Genomic DNA, 19,715 nt, shown 5'->3' with positions numbered 1-19,715 from the left:
AAGGTCACGATTTCAGCAGCTACCAAAGCTCCTGCTGCAAGTGTCTGTGTCTATGTGGAGGGCAGAATGTAAGGTAAGAACGCCAAGGTCACGATTTCAGCGGCTACCAAAACTCCTGCTGCTAGTGTCTGTGTCTATGTGGAGGGGCAGAATGTAAGCTAAGAACGACTACATTTTATTTTTAAAATATTTACAAGAAAATCATTCACAAATTTGGCTACTGGGGTAAAGCAATAGAAAATGGAATTTCCTAGTTTTCTATGAGGTCGAAAGTTTATTCTAGTACTTTGATTATAAACCTATCGCCATAAGGGGGCTAACACCCACCTGAAAAACTAGCAGTAGCACCTGGTCTGCAAGTTCATATGGTTTGGTCTCATGTCTCCCCTCTCGCCTCCCCTCCCCGCCGTATGGTTTTTAAAAAGAAAAAGAAAGAAAAAAAAACGAAAACTGGCTATTCATTCAATATGAAAACTTACTACATTACCAAATCTTTCCAAATTGAGCACATGAAATGCCAGTGGTGAGCAGGCTGGCCCACTGCACACAGAATGCCAGTGGTGAGCAGGCTGGCCCACTGCACACAGAATGCCAGTGGTGAGCAGACTGGCCCACTGCACAGAGTGCTCTAACGACCCGTCTGCTATTTAAAACGACATGCACTCTCAGAAGCAGTTTATATAAAAACATACTAATATATACATAATCATTTTAAGCTTAGGGAAAAGTTCAGACTTAGCTTAGTAAATATCAAATACTAAATATTTGGCTACCATCTAAACTAATAGGCTATAGAAGATAAACATATGGTTGATGTATATTCACCTTTAGGCCTAAACACTGAAACAAACACCAATAAGAACACTAAAGGCATTTAATAAAGACTAGACAGACTATCAATGAGTGTAAAAGATACAATGTATCAAGTGATGAATCTGAATGTGAAAACCACGTATCTATTAAATATGCCTGACTAATTTAAAAACACGAAGCCAATTTTTGTTAAAGTGCTGTTCATTCAAGCTCTGGGCTAAGACCATTACCCCAAAGTGACTTAAAAGAGAAACAAATCACAGGGCAAACACTGACAATACATATGACAGGCACTACCAAAAATGCAAATTGTTCTTTAATTAAATAATGCCATTCTCAAGTGATATAGAACAGTCATCTTGACAGGATTACTCTTTATATAAATATTCATAAATTAAAAATGTCTCTAGATATGCCAAAGAGCAGAAGAGCATACCTGACAACAGCAGCTTAATGCCTCTTTTTAAAAAAAGCACTAAATTCCTCTTGCACTGAAAGCCGTTTATTTCTCTGGTGTATGTGAACAAGGTCACTGAGACACTTGCCTCTCTTAGAACAATGTAAAGAACAACAATCATATACATTTTAAATCGGGGAGATCATAAACATTAGGACATAATCATCTTTTGATGCAATAAGAAAATAAATAAGTAAAAATTGAACACTGTAACCTGATGTTTGGTATTGACAAATCAAGTCTCAACTTCACATACGAAGGACAACGGAGTCTGGTTATTTTTTTAAATGTTCAATATGTCACGGTATTTGGGCTAAAGACCTTTAGACTATTACGTGTTTTCTTTTTTGCTTAAAGGACTGTGATCCAATCAGCATCAAGCTGCTATGGTAATTAATTTGAAGCGGGGGTGAAGTGACCTTCTGGTCCATGGCACAAGTTACAACTATCACATTTCTGTCACACCAAAGCGGCGAGATCTCATGTTTATATACTATGATACACACTGAACGAGCTGTCAATCCCTCACAGTTTTTTAGAAAAATATCTACATTTGTCCTTACGGATGTCAAAATGCTACACCATCATTTGTTTATTTTTTTTTTACAAAAAAAAAAGATGCACATTCATACTGTGAAGTTATTAGGAAAATACTCTTACAAGTAAACTATAGAAAGATAAAATACACTTCAAAAGTATGTGGGTTGTTTGTTACAATATTCTATAAAGTGCAGAGAAATCCTAAGGAGAGGGGACACGACCCCAGAACGAGTTTAATTACAGCAACTTTTGCATAGCAACACTCAGAGGAGGCTGGACGTGTCCATTTCCTCAGGAGAAGGGTGGAAGAGGTTCTTCAGAATCAGATTGTGTCTTGGCCAGAAGTCTGTTTTCTTCAGGAATGGTTGCTGATGCCAAATCTCCGTTAAGTGTGTTTCCTGAACAGTGAAGAGGTCCTAGGGAAAAAGGGAGTGGGAAGTTAAACATCTAAGCAATGCTGACTCTGGGCCTCCGTGAAACATCTCAGGTCTGTAGGAGAAATAATTCTACTACTCTTTGTTCATCTGATAAAGAAACTCACCAAACACCCCACAAGAAGAGTATTGTCACGTAAAAACTTTCGGCTGGACCAGACTGGGAAATCAGAGGCAGACAACACTCAGGAGGCCCTGGGTTCAAGCCCCATCACAGAATAAATCAGGCATGGTGTGAGTGCCTGTGATCCCAGCAGTCAGGAGGTAGAGGCAGGAAGATCAGGAATTCAGTCAGCCTCCAATGCATAGAGTTCAAGACCAACCTGGGCTACACAATACTGTCTCAAAAAAAAAAAAAAAGTTGTCAACTGATGATTGCAATATACTATTATGGCAAAATGTAAATTCTCTGCTTTGAACTAAACCATTAAACAGAAAGAAATTTAAGAATGATACTTCTCATCCTGCCAATGCAGAGGCTTTATGGTAAACTGAGGCATACATATACCTATGTGAATGGATGTGTGACATGTTTGAAACAGTCCGAACAACGAAGTTTGTGAATGAATGTCTTTGCCTTCTAAATATTTGAAAACAAGTCAAGTATAGTAGTGCCTGCCTGTAATCCCAACACTGGGGAGGTAGAGCAGGAGAATCACCAAAAGTTCAAGGTTAGGGTCATCTACATGACAGCTTACAAGCCAGCCAGAGTTATACAGAAAATAAAAATTGGCTAAGGAAATGGCTTGGTGGTGAAGGCTTGCTTCATAAGCAAGAAGAACTAGCTGGCTACTGAAACAAGCCGTATTTGTTAGCTCTGGGTTGGATTAGAGGCCCTGCCTCAAAAACAAAGCGAAAGCCCAGCATGGTAGCACCTGCCTTTAATCCCAGCAGGGAGGCAGAGGCAGGGCGATCTCTGAGTTGGAAGCCAACCTGGTTTACAGAGTGAGTTCAGGACAGTCAGGGCTACACAGAGAAACCCTGTCTTAAAACATGTCCCCTTCCCCCCCAAAAAGAAAGGAAGCAAAGAGTAACAGAAGATTACCAGCTCAACCGTGCCCACCCCCACACACCAATCTACACACTTCACACACAAATACATTAAAAGATGAAAAGGTAAATATTTCAAAAATGGATCTGCAAGCGGCCAACGGTTTTGTTTGGAGCCAGCTGCACTGGCATCCACAGGGCATCTTCCTCCAACAGAGCCTGCTTAGGATGCTAGGTTTTCAATCTACTCAGAACCACAGAGGCAGCTCCGCTGGCTCCTCCCACTCGATGACGTGGCTCTCTGGAGGACCTAACCACCACTTACTGTGTCAAGTCCACAGGGAACAGATCCACACTCCACACAACTGACATCCAGTGAACTCTCCATGGGAGGTAAGGACTCTCAACAGGTGACAGTCCAGTCACTGAGAAGTGTAGCACGACATTTGTGTTCCCTGGAAACCATGGTCCTTGCGATCAAATGTGGCGTATCCTGACACACTGGGAAAGCTCTGGCTCCTTTGAGGTAAACACAATCTTAACAGACACCCCTAGACTCTCCTGAAAGGACAGTCTGCTACCTCCGACGCTAGGGAAAAGAGGTACAGGAATCAGGGTTGTCATAACCACACAGGTTGCTTTCTTTAGCCATTTTAAGGCAGATAAACAATGTAACATAGCCGTATTTTCTGATTTTCAACTTTTATTTACTCTAGAAGTCTATCTGCAATTAATGATTTTTCTACAATACTTTAAAATGGAAACACGTGATAATAATAAAGACACAGTCAATAAAAATGTCTCTAAGATAAAGTATCTACCAAAGATCTTCAGGTCCTCTGAACTGAATAAACAGAATAACAAAGCTATTGGGGAGAGAACCCATGAGCACCTGTGAGTTGTGTGTGTGTGGGGGGGGGGGGGCTCACGTCCCTCTGAGGAATTCACCTAAAAGCAATGTACAGTGCTCCAGTGACTGTGTATTTCAGTCCCAGAAACTACAAGAACCTGGGGCAGTTTTGCTGAAGTGGCTGAGGAGACAGAAGGTGTGGAACTCACTCTCTGGGTCTTCAGGGGGGGCATCATTACAAGAGTCTGTGTCCGAGTAGGTTCTGCGGCGGCGCTGAGGAAGTCGGTGAAGGGCAGAGGCTGCATCTCTGATGGAGCAGCTATTCCTGCATATGAAATAAAAAGTGTTAAGCTATGAGCATCAAATAATAGACAGACCTTTTCTTGACCGGGACTTTAAATGGCTTCTCTTCAAGGCCAAGCATGGTGGGCACGCCTATAATCCCAGCACTTTGGAGGCAGAGGCAGGAGGATCTCTGTGAGCTTGAGACCAGCATGGTTTACAAAGTGAGTTCCAGGATAGCCCAGGCTACTCATTTAGAAGGGACACGTGAGGACAAGTGGGTCTGCCTGGAATGCAGGCAGGAACTCAGAGGCCCTGTCCTAACAGAGATATCCTTCTAGGAAGAGGGTCCGGTGAGACAGCAGACAGAGGTGGGCTGCATATATCGGAGAATTTTCACAGGTTTCACAAATGCATATAGCTAATGTCAACCTTTCACTGATGGAAAGAGCAGAAAGTTTAGCGATATAAACTCACTGAAGGAAAAAAACAGAAGACTAAAATGATGAACTGGAAGCTAGGGGGAAAAAAACCCAAAATGAAACATTTTTCAGGGCTAAGTATGTAGCTGAGTTGGTAAGGTGTATATGTACCATGCACAAAGCCCTGAGTTTGAACCCTGCACTGCATAAACCAGGCCTGGTGGAGGAGGTAAAGGCAGGAGGATTAGGATTAGGCATGCTGGACTATGCCCAGTTTGAGACCAGCCTGTGCTACATACGGCCCTGCTACCAAAACAAAACAAAACAGTTTTGAAAACTCAGAGCTGGAGACATGGCTCTGCAGTTAAGAGCACTGGCTCCGATAAGGATACAGTCTAGATCTGCAAGCACAGACACAAATCACCACCACCTAAGGGCACTTCTGCTTCTGCTTCATGATCGCTCAACACCGCTGCACAACCTTGACACAGCAAAGGGAAATATTATCTAGCAACTTATTGTCCAAGGTGGGAAGGGATAAAATAGAAACCGTTCTATCATCAAAATATGTTCACTGTCAGATGACTTAGCTTCTACCGTTCTGTAAAGTCCAGCTGTGAAGATGTTTTATACCCTGCGGCCGGGTATATAAAAATTACTGGCTGCTTCCTCTGCACAGATCACTCAACAAGGATTATGTAATTGCCGGAGAAAAAGACGAAACAATAGCAAGGCTCAATACTTAATAGTCAGCCTAGGGAAACATGCCAAAGAGAACTAATTTCATCACTTTCCAGAGAACAGAAGAGGGCGAGCCCAGCCACTGAGAACGCACACCTCATGACATGCAGAGCCCAGCCACTGAGAACGCACACCTCGTGACATGCAGAGCCCAGCCACTGAGAACGCACACCTCATGACATGCAGAGCGCCCAATAATAGCCTGGACACTGGCGGGACCCACCTGGAAGGTGAACTTTATACAGTATTGATGGGAATATGGCTTCCTTCCTTTCAGTGAGCTCTTGCTCAGTAACAGCCTAGCATAAATATATGACACTATAAAAAGCTGAGATAACAGATGGCTCAGTGGTGAAGAACACTGGCTGTTCTTCCAAAGGTCCTGAGTTCAATTCCCAGCATCCACATGGTGGCTCACACCCATTCATAATGAAATCTGCTCCCCGCTTCCCGCGTGCATGCATACATGCAGGCAGAATACTGTATACATAATAAATAAACACATTTTTAAAAACTGAGATAAAATGTCCTCAGTTGTGGACACTTGAATACAAATTTCTCTCTAGCCACTTGATATATTTCATTACTTTTTAAACAAAATCTATTGCTTGGTGGCAAGTACATTTGTCTGCTCAGCCTTCTTCTCGAAGAAGTATGACCCATACTCCTTGATATATTTCAAAAACCTGAGCAGCCACAACAGCCGGCATGGCAGCACCTTCGGGTTAATTCTCACATGTGAGTTTCCTTTCCTCGGCCCTTTCTGAAGCCGGTCCCGGATACAAGAGCTAAGCAATACCCACAAAGCTGCTGTGAGAAACAAAGCCAAACCAGCCTACGCCACAGAGCTGACATCCACAACGGCTGGCCTGGGACTGAAGACCTTCCCCATGGGGGCGTTATCCAGACAGAATTTAGTCAGAAGAAATGGTTAATCTACCTCTCTGAACTGCAGGAACCAGGGTGGCTGGCGGAACGCTTCATCTAGAAATATAAGAGAGAAGAAAAGACAGCTTAATGTTTTGTCAAAGAGAATAACACACCTCCAATTTATTATCATAACTAACATAAATTGACTCAGAGAAGCAGACGCTCGGAAAAGACACTTATCTTCTCCAGACAAGTGACAATCTGAACATGTCAAACTTTCTCCCTAATAACTATTAACTGAAAATTTCTCAAGACGTACCAAAAAATACTAAGCTTCTAATTATTTCTGTGTGTTACATAATGGTAAAGTATAAATAATAGTATGTATAGAACTAATCTACGTCATTTTTAATAATAAAAGGAGTATCTAGCAAATCAGAAAACAGTCTGAACCAATGTCTTTTTCTCCACTTTGTAGAGGGCACAAGCAGAACCTGGCAGCAAAGCTTCTCCCAGGCAGCTTCCACATGGATGTGTGTCAGGACAGTTTTCACGGAAAGCGACATTAGTGTGTCTAGTCTTTAAAGAACTCAGAAAACCTGAAACCTCAAATAGGCTTCTAAAGCATTTAAACAACGGAAGGGCTTCGGATGGAGGCTCAGTGATGTTCACCCACCATGCACAGGCAAGTCCAAGTCTCGAAACTCTAAAATTGAATGACGTCATGTTTAAAGGGGGGGAAACATCCGCTTGAGCAGGACGATAATAAATATTGTCAACACAAAACATAATTTAGAAGATCCAATTTGCCCGCCAGAAAGTAGAGGGCAATACAAGTCCAACGGTTATTTCAGCTTAACGAGGGGACAGAAAAGCTGTCTATGCTAAAGACATTCTTTATACACACGGGCCCACACCTAACCTGCTGTATGAATGCCTTCTCAATGGGCAACTTTGGCTGCCAGCTGCCAAGTCCCAGTTGAAGTGACAACATGTTTCTCGTCCAAGCTCCAAGGATGGCATAAGATGCAGCTGGACACTGACACACCCTTTCACGGTCCCTCCCCTTAGAACTGGTCACCCTCCCAGGACTGGGGAGACGGCTCAGCAGCCCCTGTGAATGCAGCTTCACAGACAGGACCCAAGTTTGCTTCTGAGAGCCCACACCGAGTAGCTCACACCCACCTGTCACCCAGCTCCCAGGGGATCTGACACCCTACTTCTGGCCCCTCCAGTATGCTCAGTATAGGAGAGACATTCTAGCAAAGGCTCTCTGCTAGATAGAGACAGAAAAACCTCATCCAAAATCAACAGAAATTTCCCCAGTTCATCTGACCAAAATACTTCATGGACACTAGGAGTCCATCGTTCATTGATGAAGACGAGACTTAAATAAATGTAGGAAATGCTCCGCAACCAAAAATGCTGGGGTGGGTGGGAGAACACAGGAGTGAGCTAGGCCCTCTTCTCACATGTGATCAACCAGTACCGGTGGAAACACAGCCAGGGGCATGCCTCCTCCCACACACAGGCTCCTAAGCATTCTCCAAGGAACCTGACCTCACCTCAGGCTCTTCACAGTGTGCCATTGCAGACTTGGGAGCAGGAAAAGCACAGGGAGCTCACCACCCCCAGCCAAGAGTTCTCGGCGTGCAGACTGATCAAGACGCAGACATGAAGCACCTACCACTAAGAGGCTCAGCTCCTTCATAGCGACCTTCTGACACAGAAGACATTTCACGGAGAAAGGGCCAGAGCAGTTAAGGCACTTGCCTACTCAGAGAATCAAATACAAATGCTGACTGTAGAACAGCTCCCACTGGAGGTGTCGAGCGCTGTTTGATAGTACCCTCCGAGAGTCAATCATCACTCCATGACAAGGCTTTCATCAAGCAGACACGAACGCCTCACTTCCTCTGTGACAACACACACTGCACTGTACACAACGCTTCCTGGACATACAAGAGTGGCAGGGCAGGCCATCCTCAGGCCCTTCAAAGTGGAGAGACCAAGGTATGACCACACACGCTGAGTTCCTCAGCTGAGAGGACCCATCACCAGCACAGACAAAAGCAGTGCAACCTAAGGACTACACCCCCGCCCCCGCTAACACTTTCCATTCCCACCCTTACAAAGAAAAGAAAAAGGAGGTAACAGTGGAAGAGAGGTTGAGACTGCTTTGTTGGTAAAGTGCCTGCCACTAAAGATTGGAGTTCAGATCACAGGCCCTCAAATAAAAGCCATGCATGGTACCACACATAGGGAAGAACATGCATGATGATGGACACCTGCACCACACACGAGGAAGGAGACAGGTGTGGTAGACACCGGCACCACACACGGGGAAGGCAGACTGCAGGCGTGGTGATGGACATCCACAACTACAGGGAAGGCAGACCGAGGCCCAGAGCTCAGCAGTCAGACTACGGATGAGCTTCAGGTTCAGTGAGAGAACCTGTCTCAAAAACGAAGCTAGAAAGAGAGCAATAGGACATACCTGACAATGAACTCCAATCTATATGTGCACTACCCCTCCCCACAACACAAAATAATTAATTTATATTTAATGTATATGTGTATTTATATTCCTAGAAGAAAAACAAGAAGTTCCCACCATCTGAACAGGAGAAGGCGACACAGGAGAAACCAAGGGGTCGGGATGAGGCAGCTGAAACATCTCAGGTTTAAACTTGGCATTGGCTATCTTCACACAGTCCTCAAGGGTGGTGATGAATGTATTACAGGTGGCACTGAGCAAGGAAGAGGCTTCATTCATGTTCTGAAAAACGACAAATAAAGACTGAGAAGACTCATACTCAACCATGAAATCAGGCACATCCTGAGAATCCAGTGAGAAAATTAATGAAAGCTAAGACTCATCACTAAAAGAGAAAACAAACAAACCCAAAGTTATCTACTGTACTGGCACAACTGACCCAGAGAACGCAGGCCAGAATGCTCCTTCCCGAACCTCATCTCCAAGCTCCTGAGGAGCTGCAGAGACAGGCCTTGACTCCCTGGAGACAAGAGCTGCTTGGAAGCTTGCCTCTAGCACACAGACAGAATTCGGAAAGCCCCGCAGAGCTTACAGCAGGAAGCGAGGATTCTGTCATCCTATGAAGTGGCTCAGGATGCCCCTGGGCAGTACACGGCACAGCCTGATCCCAAGCAAACGGGTCCTTTTTGCAGTACCTCTACGCTGGGAGATGATCGACTCTCGTCACGGTGAACAAATTCCTGGATGGTATGAACCTGCTGCATTAGGAGGTCACAGTAGAGGCGAAGTTCAGACATTTTGGTTTTCAGAGATTCACTGGTCTCACTTATCTCTAAAAGGAACATGTATAAATCTCCAATGAGGTCATTTTCATATTCTTTGGTAACATAACACAAGAAACGTTTTAAAAGCAGGCAACGGAGCCTAAGGAAATGGCTCAGTCAACAATATGCTTCCTACATAAATGTGAGGACCTAAGTTGGATCTCTAAAACGTAAAACAGTTGCACCCAGTAATCCTCACACTGGGAAGGATCCTTGGGGCTTGCTGCTCAGCTAGTGTACCCCTATCATTAAAAGCTCTGGGTTCAGCTGAAGTCTCTGTTAGAAAAATAAGATGGTGAACAACTAAGAGGGATTTCCAGCATAAGCCTCTGGCCTCCACAGGTACATGTCCCCACATACAGCATGCAGGCACACACACATGCATGCACACACAAGCGCATGCGAACATGCTCATACACGGAGGTAACACACACAGATTGTTACAGCTGGAGACGTGAACTCTTCGAAGCAGAATCCTAAGACCCTAAGAAACACCTCCACTTTTCCTTCACATAATTCAGGAGAGACAGCTGTTAGGCTCACATTTGCCACGAAGATTACATAGGCTGGTTTCCATAGACAACTCGTGATGATGGTTATTTAATGACTTAATTTTGTCTTGTTTAGGGATGGGGAGGGGAGGGAGGGAGAGAGAGAGTGTGTGTGTGTATGTGTGTGTCACACACGCATGCACATGTCAAGAAACAAGTGGAGAGGTAGAAGACTTTTCTCAGGAGTTGCTGTTTCTCCTGCCACCTTGAGACTCAGGGATTGCACTGAGATCATCCGGCCTGTGCACACACCTCTGCCCACAAAGACACCTCTCTAGCCTGACCACTGGGTGCTTTAATGCCCAGCATGCCCACCTCATTCCCCATTCTCTCCCACGTGAAACCCGCGCTTCTACTTTTGCAAACGAGCCTTTGCCTTCTCCTCATTCACTTTTTTTCAGTTCTGATATTACTTTTACTTTTAATACATAAATTGACAATCTGTTAAAGTTCTGATACATTAAAGACAGTATCTCATCTACCCACATAGCACAAACGCTTCCCCACCGATCACCCCCATCCTGTTTGCTTCACTGTGTATTTCAGCATACAGACATTGCTGGCTTCTAGGTAAGAACAGCCACACAGAAGCATCTGTTAATTCTCTTCCTTTTGGCTCCCTTCTCATATTTCACTGTCCTCAGAATTCTTAAGGCAGTGCTTCCTTGCTTCTCCTCAGTGACTCTGGACAAACTCTGCATCCAGCCAGCATCTCAGCTCTTCACCGGCCATTATCTTTTAAAGTAGAAATTAAAGTTGCGAGGGAATAAAAAAAAAAAAAGCAGCTACATAGTAGATGCTGGTCTTTTAGAAGTGGCTGAGCCAGGTCAGGGGAGCTGCTTCCCCACAAAAAAAATGAGAGAGGAGCAGCACTCCGTATATCTGAACTAAATCAATTATTGCGCAAATTTAAGAATGTCCCCTTGTTGTTGTTTGGGGGAAGGTGCTGTGCGCGTGTGTGGCAGAATGCATAGCTAGTGCTACACAGCTGTCAAGGCCAGAGGCTGCCATCAGGTGCTTCTCCACGACTGCTCTTTAACGTCAATCACCAAGGCAGGGGCTCTCCCTCAACCCAGAGCATCCTGTTCAGCCAGTCGAACTAGCTAGCTTGCCACTGGGGTCTCCCGCATCCACAGGGCGGGCAGCCACACCCACTCAGCTTCTGTGTGGATTCTGGGAGTCCACACTCCAGTTCTCAAGCTCTTTACTCGCTGAGCCATCTCTCCAGCCCCTGTCCCTTTTTAAAAAAAAAAAAATGGCAAATTACACACAGCACAAATTTATCCTCTGAAGGGTACAGTTCAGTGGCATTAAGAACATTCAAAGGCTGCGCAACCAGGACCATTGTCCGCCTAAATAAATTCTTATTTTTCCCAACAGAAATTCTGTCCCCACCGAACACTAACCTCATTCTCCTCCAGGTAGGCCCTACACTATTTTACCTTCTTTTTTTTCCTTCTTTCCTTACTAATAAAGTCTCATTATGTAGCTCCAACGAGCCTCAAACTCAAACTCCTCCTCCTTCAGAACCCTACCTGCACATGACCACCCGTGTCCATTCTCCTTCCTGTCTGTATAAGTCTCGCTATCCTTGGCATTTGAAATGAGTGCAATCAGCGCTGCTCTATTTGAGACAGGCTTATTTCACTAAGACTATGTCTGTAATGGCATCATGGTGCGGTATGTGCTAGAATTCCCTTCCTTCTAAGGATGGATAATATTCCACTGTATAGGAACCACATCTGTTTATTAATCAGGTATCTGGAGACATTTGGATTGATCCTATCTTTCAACTACTTCTTGTCCTTCATTGCCTTTAATTTTTAAAAGTTCTTTATATGCATACACGTTTGCAAAGTACAAGCTCAAGCCAGCCTCCAGATCAGTGTCCCCCTCTTTTGAGATGGGGTCTCTCGCTGACCTAGAGCTCACAAATTAAGCAAGGCTGGCCGGCCAGTGAGGCCCAAGGATCCGCCTAGCTACAGCTCATCAGGGCTGGGATTATAAACACATGCCACCATGACTGGCTTTTTACATGAGTGCTGGGCACTGAACTAGGTCCTCGTCCTCCTGCTTCTTCAATGACCAGTTAGCCACAGTTTCCCATACCACTGAACTTCCTTGGAAACACTTTACTGACCTCATAATGTATCAGCTGACTGAAGCGCTGCATTACCACCTGACTCTCCTGAGACCTTCCCGTGATTTACCACGTGATTCTCCTAACTGAGACCATCCCGTGGTTTACCACGTGATTCTCCTGAGACCGTCCCGTGGTTTACCACGTGATTCTCCTAACTGAGACCATCCCGTGGTTTACCACGTGATGGTGATCTAGGTAAATCTTCCACGTCACTAATTTCCTCCTGGTTCCCGAGAGAGGACAGCCTCACTAACGCCTAGAAAGTTGTCATCACCTTTTTCTTTTGCGGTCCTGGTGTCGGTCAAACAGGCTTTGGAGCTCCCCAGGGCGACCAGCCACCTCTGTCTCTCGGCCGCGTTGACTGCCTTCATGTAGAAATGCTGCTCCCCGGGGATAATCAACTCCATTCTCGTGTTGTCCGCCGAATGGACTGTGAGAATACACAGCACAGTCTGGGTCACTCTCTAAGAAGCCCTAGAAGCGCCGTAAAAACAACCTTCTCCCTACCACCCAAGGTGGCAACGGTACCAAAACGATGCGAGCACACAACAGCAAAACACACGACTCACTTTTACCCGTACTAGAATTTCAACGCTGTCATCTGAAGAAGCGAAAAAATTAAAAATTAGGTTTCCAAAACATCCCTTCCAGGAGACGTGGCGGGGGGAAGGGAGGGCACAACAACAAGATCGCAAAAACCCAAAGCCAACGCATTACTCAGAGAAATGAAATATCAAGTTCAACACAGGGAGGTGGACTACAGTAGATATTTTTATTTTCATTTGTTTGGCATTTATTTGCGTATTAATCTGCCTGTGACAAGGTCTTACTATGTAGCTGAGGCTGGCCTGAACCGCACTAAAGAACTAGGCGACCCTCAAACATTCTTCTGCGCTCTCCAGCACTGGGGTCACAAGTATGCGCCACCACGCCCACACAGTTCTCTCCGAACTCATTTACCGTGACGTTTCCATACTTGTGTCTATGTCTATCTGCTGGGATTGTGGCCGCCAAAAGACACTATTAACAGAACAAAAGCCAAGCGGGGGAACAATTATTTGCAAGCTCACTCTTGTGATACAAAGAACGGCAACAAATCACTATAAAAGACAGCCAAGCTCAGAAAACCAGACCAAGAGCTGAACGGGGACTTTTCAAGCAGAGGACATGTGAGAAGCAAGCTCTCCACCACAGTGCCACCTCCTCAGCCCTAAGAAATGTGTTTCATTAATATGTGTAGTGCGCTTTCCTTGGGTCCATTATGGCAGATCTACACTATTAGGGTAATGGAGGGAAAGAGCTTAGTCACCCTCTCCCCAGTACAAGGGAAAGTGGGAGTTTACAGCCAGGGTGGGTGGGGTGAAGAACTGAAGATGATTATGAAGAAACCTCTCGGGCAAATAGAAGTCCACTAAAGCGATCTCATAAGAGCTGCCTAGCAAGTGCAAGAAGGCCCTGAACCCAGTTCCTAAATGAGCACGCTCTTTCCTCCTAACCACCTGTTAGAGCCAAATGGACACTCCCTGACTGTGCTCCTTCAAGGCGTTTCTACCCTGGCTCGTAAGCTACCTACACAGCGGCACTCTGGATGTTCCCAAGTGATGAGGACACAGCAAAAATGGGCTACACAGACCCCAGCAAAGAGCGTGTGACAAGCTAATACTGGTAAATGTTTCTATAAGTTATACAGCCATGACGCTTTTCCACCAGAACAGTAACAACTCTTAATTAAAGGGTGAACAGAGAACACAGCAGGCATGTACACTCTGGAGAAATCTCCAAAGACATCATGATCTACTCCAGGCTGACAATGTTATATGATGAGAATCCCGGCATGGAAGAGGAAAGCAAGACTTAGTGCCAGGCCCGTCTAGACTACACACAGAGACCCTGTCCCAAAACAAGAACGAAGACGAGGAAACAAAGGAGGAAAAGGAGATGAAGTGGTGGTGGTGGTGGTGGGGCTGCATTACTAAGGAGTCTGAGATTAAGATAAAGGGGCAGAACTATAGCTAAAGAATATGAACCCAAAGCAGAAAAGAAGAAAGAGGAAGAGAAGAAGAAAAGGAAGGAAGGAAAGAAGGAAGGAGAAAAGTTTCTTCCCTCCTTGGCTAATCTTACTTAGAATTACCATAAAGTCATCAAAGTAGACTCCAGTGACAATGTAGTCACTGCATTAATCTCAAATAAGCAAATACACAAGACAACAGGACGCCTCCGGGTATTTGATGGCTTTGAGAAAAGCCCTCAGGCAGGACTGAAGCCCTCAAGCTGTGGGGGATGAGGGGTGGACATGAAAAAGGCTGGGGGGGGGGGACCTAAACATTCATTCCTCTGGTGCTATTATTTCCCCTTTAGTTCTCCTTGAAGAATTTCAATCTCCTCATTATCATTTTATCTGATTTCATTCTACCCACCTTTCCCCACACACACAAGAATGGATCACATCACGGTCTGTGAACTTTCCAAGAAAATTACCCCAGGACCCATTACTTCCCCTTTTGGAAGAAAAGGAAACCGTTTGTGTTCCTCAAGCTCAACTGCAGTCAGCAAGAACCCAAGCTTCTAACTTCTACTCCATACTTTATCAAAACCCCCACAGAGAGGCCTGCTTCAGCCACAGAGCTCAGCAGCAGCCTTTCCGACATCTTTCCAGGGAGGGTGAAATGAAAGCATCTAGGTACTACAATAAATGATCTCTCAAGTCAAACAGCAGGAAACATTTATAAAGGGGGGCATACCACACCTGTGTTCAACAGTGTTAAATGCTATCCTTGGGTCCTGAAAGGGAGGACTTGAAAAGAAGACGATGGTGAGAAGACACTTACTCTCCTTACCTGGAGCAGGCTGTGGAGCCCTCTGCTCCCTTACCTTTAATCTCACACACGGCCATCTTTATGCTTCCTTTGCTCCCTTTGCAGACGTCATCCTGGGAGTCGTAGTACGACAGGATCCCATTATCTAGAACAAACCATCGAGGCTGCCAACCTGGAGAGACCAGAAACCAAAGCAGGTTAATAAATGATTCTCACCACATAGAAAGCTGATTTCCACCACGCCCCATTAATTCTGGACTCCCAGTAACGTCCACACAGTGAAATTTTTAATGGCCAACACTTGGCCAAGATGTCCCAAGATCTCTAGATAGATAAAGAAAGGACTATTTTTGTTCTGACTCGCAACCTTCTCTTTAACCCAGAAGATGCAGCTGCAACCACAGCTGCACCCAGGCACAGAACAACTGCTCCTTTCCAGTATATGTATAGAAGTGTAGTGTTTCTTCTCCAGAATGCTTGGAACCAGCAGCGTTTCGGATGTTGGATTTTGGATTTGCATACACACATTGAGATATATGAGGAATGGGATCCAATCTAAACATGAAATTCATGCCATGTCACCTAAAAGTAATTTTATATAATGGTTTTGTTTCTGACTTTGCCTTATCACACAAAGTTGGGTGTGGCGTTTTCCTCTCGAGAGTGCCCCTTCAGCCCCTTAAAGTGTGTGTGTGTGTGTGTGTGTGTGTGTGTAATAATTGGGTTTGGAAGCATTTCTGATTAAAAATCTGCTCATGCCGTAATGGAAAAAACCTACGGAAACAGAGGTTTTGCCCCAGTTCTGTTACCATTCTTGGTGGTTAACCTAGAGTAAATATTTTCATCCCAAGAAGTCATTAATTCTTTCTCCAAAATAAGTGGACTGAACGAGTGGACCAAGCCTCAGGTATCCAATGCAGCCTTCCTTCCCTGAAGGAAGATGTTGCCTTTAAGCAAATGCCCATGAAGATGGGGAAAGCTAGTGAAATCCCCATTTTTTTAAGGCAGATGTGATACCCTATAGAAAGAGCTCCTCCCCTTCTCCCATGCTCCACAGCTCAGGCAGAAATGCTTCTGACTTCAATCACTCATCTCGCTGACATTTCCTCGGCAGTTAGAGCACACACCTATCAGGCTTGGTTCGAAGGAAGGCTGTAACCACAGTAGTGGCTTTCCTCAAGACGGGACCTACATTGCTCTTGCAAGCCAAACTCGTGTTCCCTGGACCCTTACCAAGCACGGTACCAATCGATAACTCAGCGGTCACGCTGGAAGCAGCATGACTGTCCTCACTGTTTCCATCATTAAGTCCCCATACAGTGTGAGTGGTCGAAATGAAACATGCCACCATGAGAACACTCTGGCCAGAGGCTGCGGAACCGTTCGTTAGTCCACGTTTTCCAGGAGCAGACAGTACCCCTATCACAAGCACCTGTGAGTCCAGCTTGAGGAGGGCCCCCCGCACTCACTCACAGCCACATAAATAATATAAATAAATAAGACGAGAAGGGTGGGGTGGAAGGAATTTAAATACAGTACTCACGCAGGAAAGTCTAGAAAAATGTAAAGGAATGTCAAAATTAAAAAAAAAAATGGTTGTGGGGGAGTCACTTGCCGAGCATGTACAAGGAAACACAATGAAAATAATCTGTAATGTATGTCTATAGTGACTAAAAGAATGAATCAGTACTAGTTCTCCGTGTGAAATTATAAAGAGGCGGTGAAAATATAGTCTTCCACCTCAGGTCCACCTAGGCCAGTAACACAAAGGCTCTCGAAAGCGTTAATGTGCACGATTGCATTGTTATGAGGCAACAGCTCTTCAGAACAAACGGATCACAAGGATTCCTTCAGAATCTGCAGGCTGAGACAGTCATGCAGCTGAGTGGCTTCATCCAATCACAAGCCGGCTAGTCATCGCCAAACACCTTTTTGAAGAAATATTTAATCCAACTTCCTCTAACTGGTTCACATTTCATAGCACAGTAAAAAGACTGGTAGGTTATTTCCTGCTTCAGTTTCCACCGTAACAAGCAGTTTTCTCAAACTAGCACATGCTACAGAAACGTGTGCTATCCAAGAAAAGGAAGTCAGGATTAACAATGTCATTACGCTAAAGTCCTTCAAGACCAGCCAGTATCAGCAGCTGCTCATCCTTCTGACCCAAGAGAGAGAAACACCTCAGAGCCAAGTTTACATTTTTAAAATGGAAGCATCCCAAACAACAGACTTCAGCCACTCTTCAAGGCTTACTAGAAGTTAAACTATATTGTACCCTAAAAACTAAAAACCCCATCTTGTGCTGGCACCCCCCACAGGGCCACATTTCACCCCAAGTGAAATTTCCCCTCCAGTTAGGGCTCAGGGAAGTAACTGCCCATTGCATCAGACCACGCAGAAAATGCTCCTCTGGCATGAGCTCCAAAAACAGAGTACTCAGAAATGTTTGCCTCTCCAAGCCCAGAGAGGCTCTGGGCCTCAGAGTTAACAAGCTCAACCGGCAATCTTTGCTGTTAGCAAAAAGAATCTCCTTAAAGTTTTACTGCTTTTTACACATTTTTCCCCTTGAGGCAGAAAATGTCACTGTATTACAAATATTAAGCCACTTGCTATGGCCCAAGCCAGATACAACTAAGCATTTAGCCCTTACAGGGTTTACCTGCAGATTCCCACAAGATAGGAGGACACGAGTTGCAAGCATCACAGAAAGACTACCGGGCTCAATACAATACTTGGGGCAGAGTGAGTGGGCAGGAAGTTAAACACCGCTAGTCGAGACTAAGAATCTGAGGACTGCCCAAATTTCCCTAAAGGCCGCCAGTCCTCCTCTAGTTTGGTGAGATCATGGGATTCAGAAGCTGGAAGGTACCTCTGGGGACAAAATAGCTAACCACCCAGATCTAGGCCAACCGGGATCCGGAAAGAATACCACACTTGCCTTTAAACGTTGGTTATGGCAGAGATCACAGGATACGGACTTAAGGCGTTTGTCAGAAGCCAGACTTCCAATATCACAGGCAGAGACAGTTCCCAGCTGATGATGACATTTCTATACACTCAGCTTTTCTTCTAGCTGCCTCACCAGGGAAACCTGCCTGCTCTTTACGTGATACATTCCCAACTACGCCTCACAATGACCAATATCTCCACCGTGTTGAAATGTGCTTTCTTCCTCTATGTCTCACAATTACCCGAAGCTCAAACCTCAGTGAAAACCAATCCCTAAGAAAATTCTCTGAGAACAGCTTCCCAAAGCACACTTGATGAACTCAGACAACCTCAACAAGTGGACTTTCAAACCAGTGGTAAGACAATGCAAAGGAACACAGAAAACATATCTTCAAATTAAATGATTTCACACACACACACACACACACACACACATCAATTAACAAAATGCTGTCCACAGAGCGTGAAGGAAAAGAGACTGTAACGACACCCTTAGGGTGAGAGGGGACTGTTCACTGTTCCCGAGGCACAAGGGGCCACGCAGGTTTCCGAAGGTGCGTGTCCCATTCTCGGGATGGTGCGCTGACTCGAACTCCCCGTCGAAGCGGTCCGGAATGGGCCCCACGAGGGGCAGTGTGCGGAGGGGTGGGGAGATCGGGAGTGGAACTGAGTGCCCTCGGCTTGGGACGAGTTGACCGAGGACCAGGTGGCCCGCAGCCCCGCGCCGCCCTCCCGGTACCTGTGAGATAGTTGGTCCACTTGTACAGAACCCCTTCCATGCTTCAGAGCCCGGCGCCGCGCATCCTCCTGGCCCGGCGCCGGCCGCGCTGCTGCGGAGGCGCGGGCCCGCAGCCCTCCGCCCCGACCCGGCGACCCTCAGAGGCCCGGCCGGCGGGAGCCGCGTGCTGCTCGGAGACCGTGGGGCGTGGACATCCCCAGCGGGCACGGCGCGGCGACCCCCGGGGCCCTCCCGCTCCGCCGCCGCCGCCGCCGCTCCACGAGCCCCGGCGCTGCCCTCCTGCGCGCCCGCCTTCCTTCCCCCCGGGCTCCCGGTTTGTTTTCATTGACCCCGACGTCGCTTTCACTTCCTGGATGAAAGGGGCCGGCTCGGCCCACTAAACCCCTCCCCGGCGGCGGGGCTCCGGGACGGCCGCGTGCCCGAGGCTGCGCTGCGCGCCCTCGTGGGGCGGCTTTGCGGTCCCCGGTTCCCCGGTTCCTCGGTTCCCCAGCATCCGAACTCCCCGGTCACCCTGCCCAGAGCTGCGGCCCAGGCCTCGCCTCCTTCTGATCTTTTTCAATAAAATCAAGGGTTGCTCATTTCATTTTTGCTTCCAGGGCTCATACCCAGGGAAAGTAGGAAGTTGTTATCACCTAGGAAAAGCTGGCAGCACTGGCACGGGCCTGTAATCCCAGCACTCTGGAGAAGATGACAGCCCAGCCTGGGCTACAGCGAGGGGGGGGGGGGGGGGGGGAACCCTGCCTAAAAGAAAGAGGGGAACAACGAGGGACACGGAAGAAGTACAGCGTGGCGTGGTC

The 19,715-nt window shown here is 46.1% G+C and overlaps 1 protein-coding gene across 1 annotated transcript; it reads right to left on the bottom strand.

The window, feature by feature from the left end:
• Positions 1-1,297: 1,297 nt before the first annotated feature.
• On the bottom strand, positions 1,298-19,233 carry LOC121439074 (pleckstrin homology domain-containing family A member 3). The gene is made up of 8 exons (XM_041639568.1): positions 18,919-19,233; positions 15,286-15,402; positions 12,689-12,844; positions 9,592-9,728; positions 9,014-9,178; positions 6,470-6,513; positions 4,294-4,409; positions 1,298-2,226 (listed from the first exon to the last, which is right to left on the bottom strand). The coding sequence occupies exons 1-8, from the start codon at positions 18,956-18,958 to the stop codon at positions 2,102-2,104; spliced, it is 900 nt and encodes a 299-aa protein (XP_041495502.1). The 5' UTR covers positions 18,959-19,233; the 3' UTR covers positions 1,298-2,101.
• Positions 19,234-19,715: the final 482 nt, after the last annotated feature.

This window comes from Microtus oregoni, unplaced genomic scaffold (genome assembly GCF_018167655.1).
Source record: "Microtus oregoni isolate MIOR12 unplaced genomic scaffold, Mior012 000060F_001, whole genome shotgun sequence".
In the NCBI taxonomy this organism is placed as follows: domain Eukaryota; kingdom Metazoa; phylum Chordata; class Mammalia; order Rodentia; family Cricetidae; genus Microtus; species Microtus oregoni.
The sequence above is the reverse complement of the archived record's forward strand: the minus strand, read 5'-3'. Positions and strand labels throughout refer to the sequence as shown.

Excerpts from the sequence above, each read along its gene's own strand:
- LOC121439074 (XM_041639568.1), bottom strand. The coding sequence starts at position 18,958 with ATGGAAGGGGTTCTGTACAAGTGGACCAACTATCTCACAG. Across the intron at positions 12,845-15,285 it reads GGCCGTGTGTGAGATTAAAG|TCCATTCGGCGGACAACACG; the intron begins GTAAGGGAGCAG and ends GTATTCTCACAG. Across the intron at positions 9,729-12,688 it reads CAGGACCGCAAAAGAAAAAG|AGATAAGTGAGACCAGTGAA; the intron begins GTGATGACAACT and ends TGTTCCTTTTAG.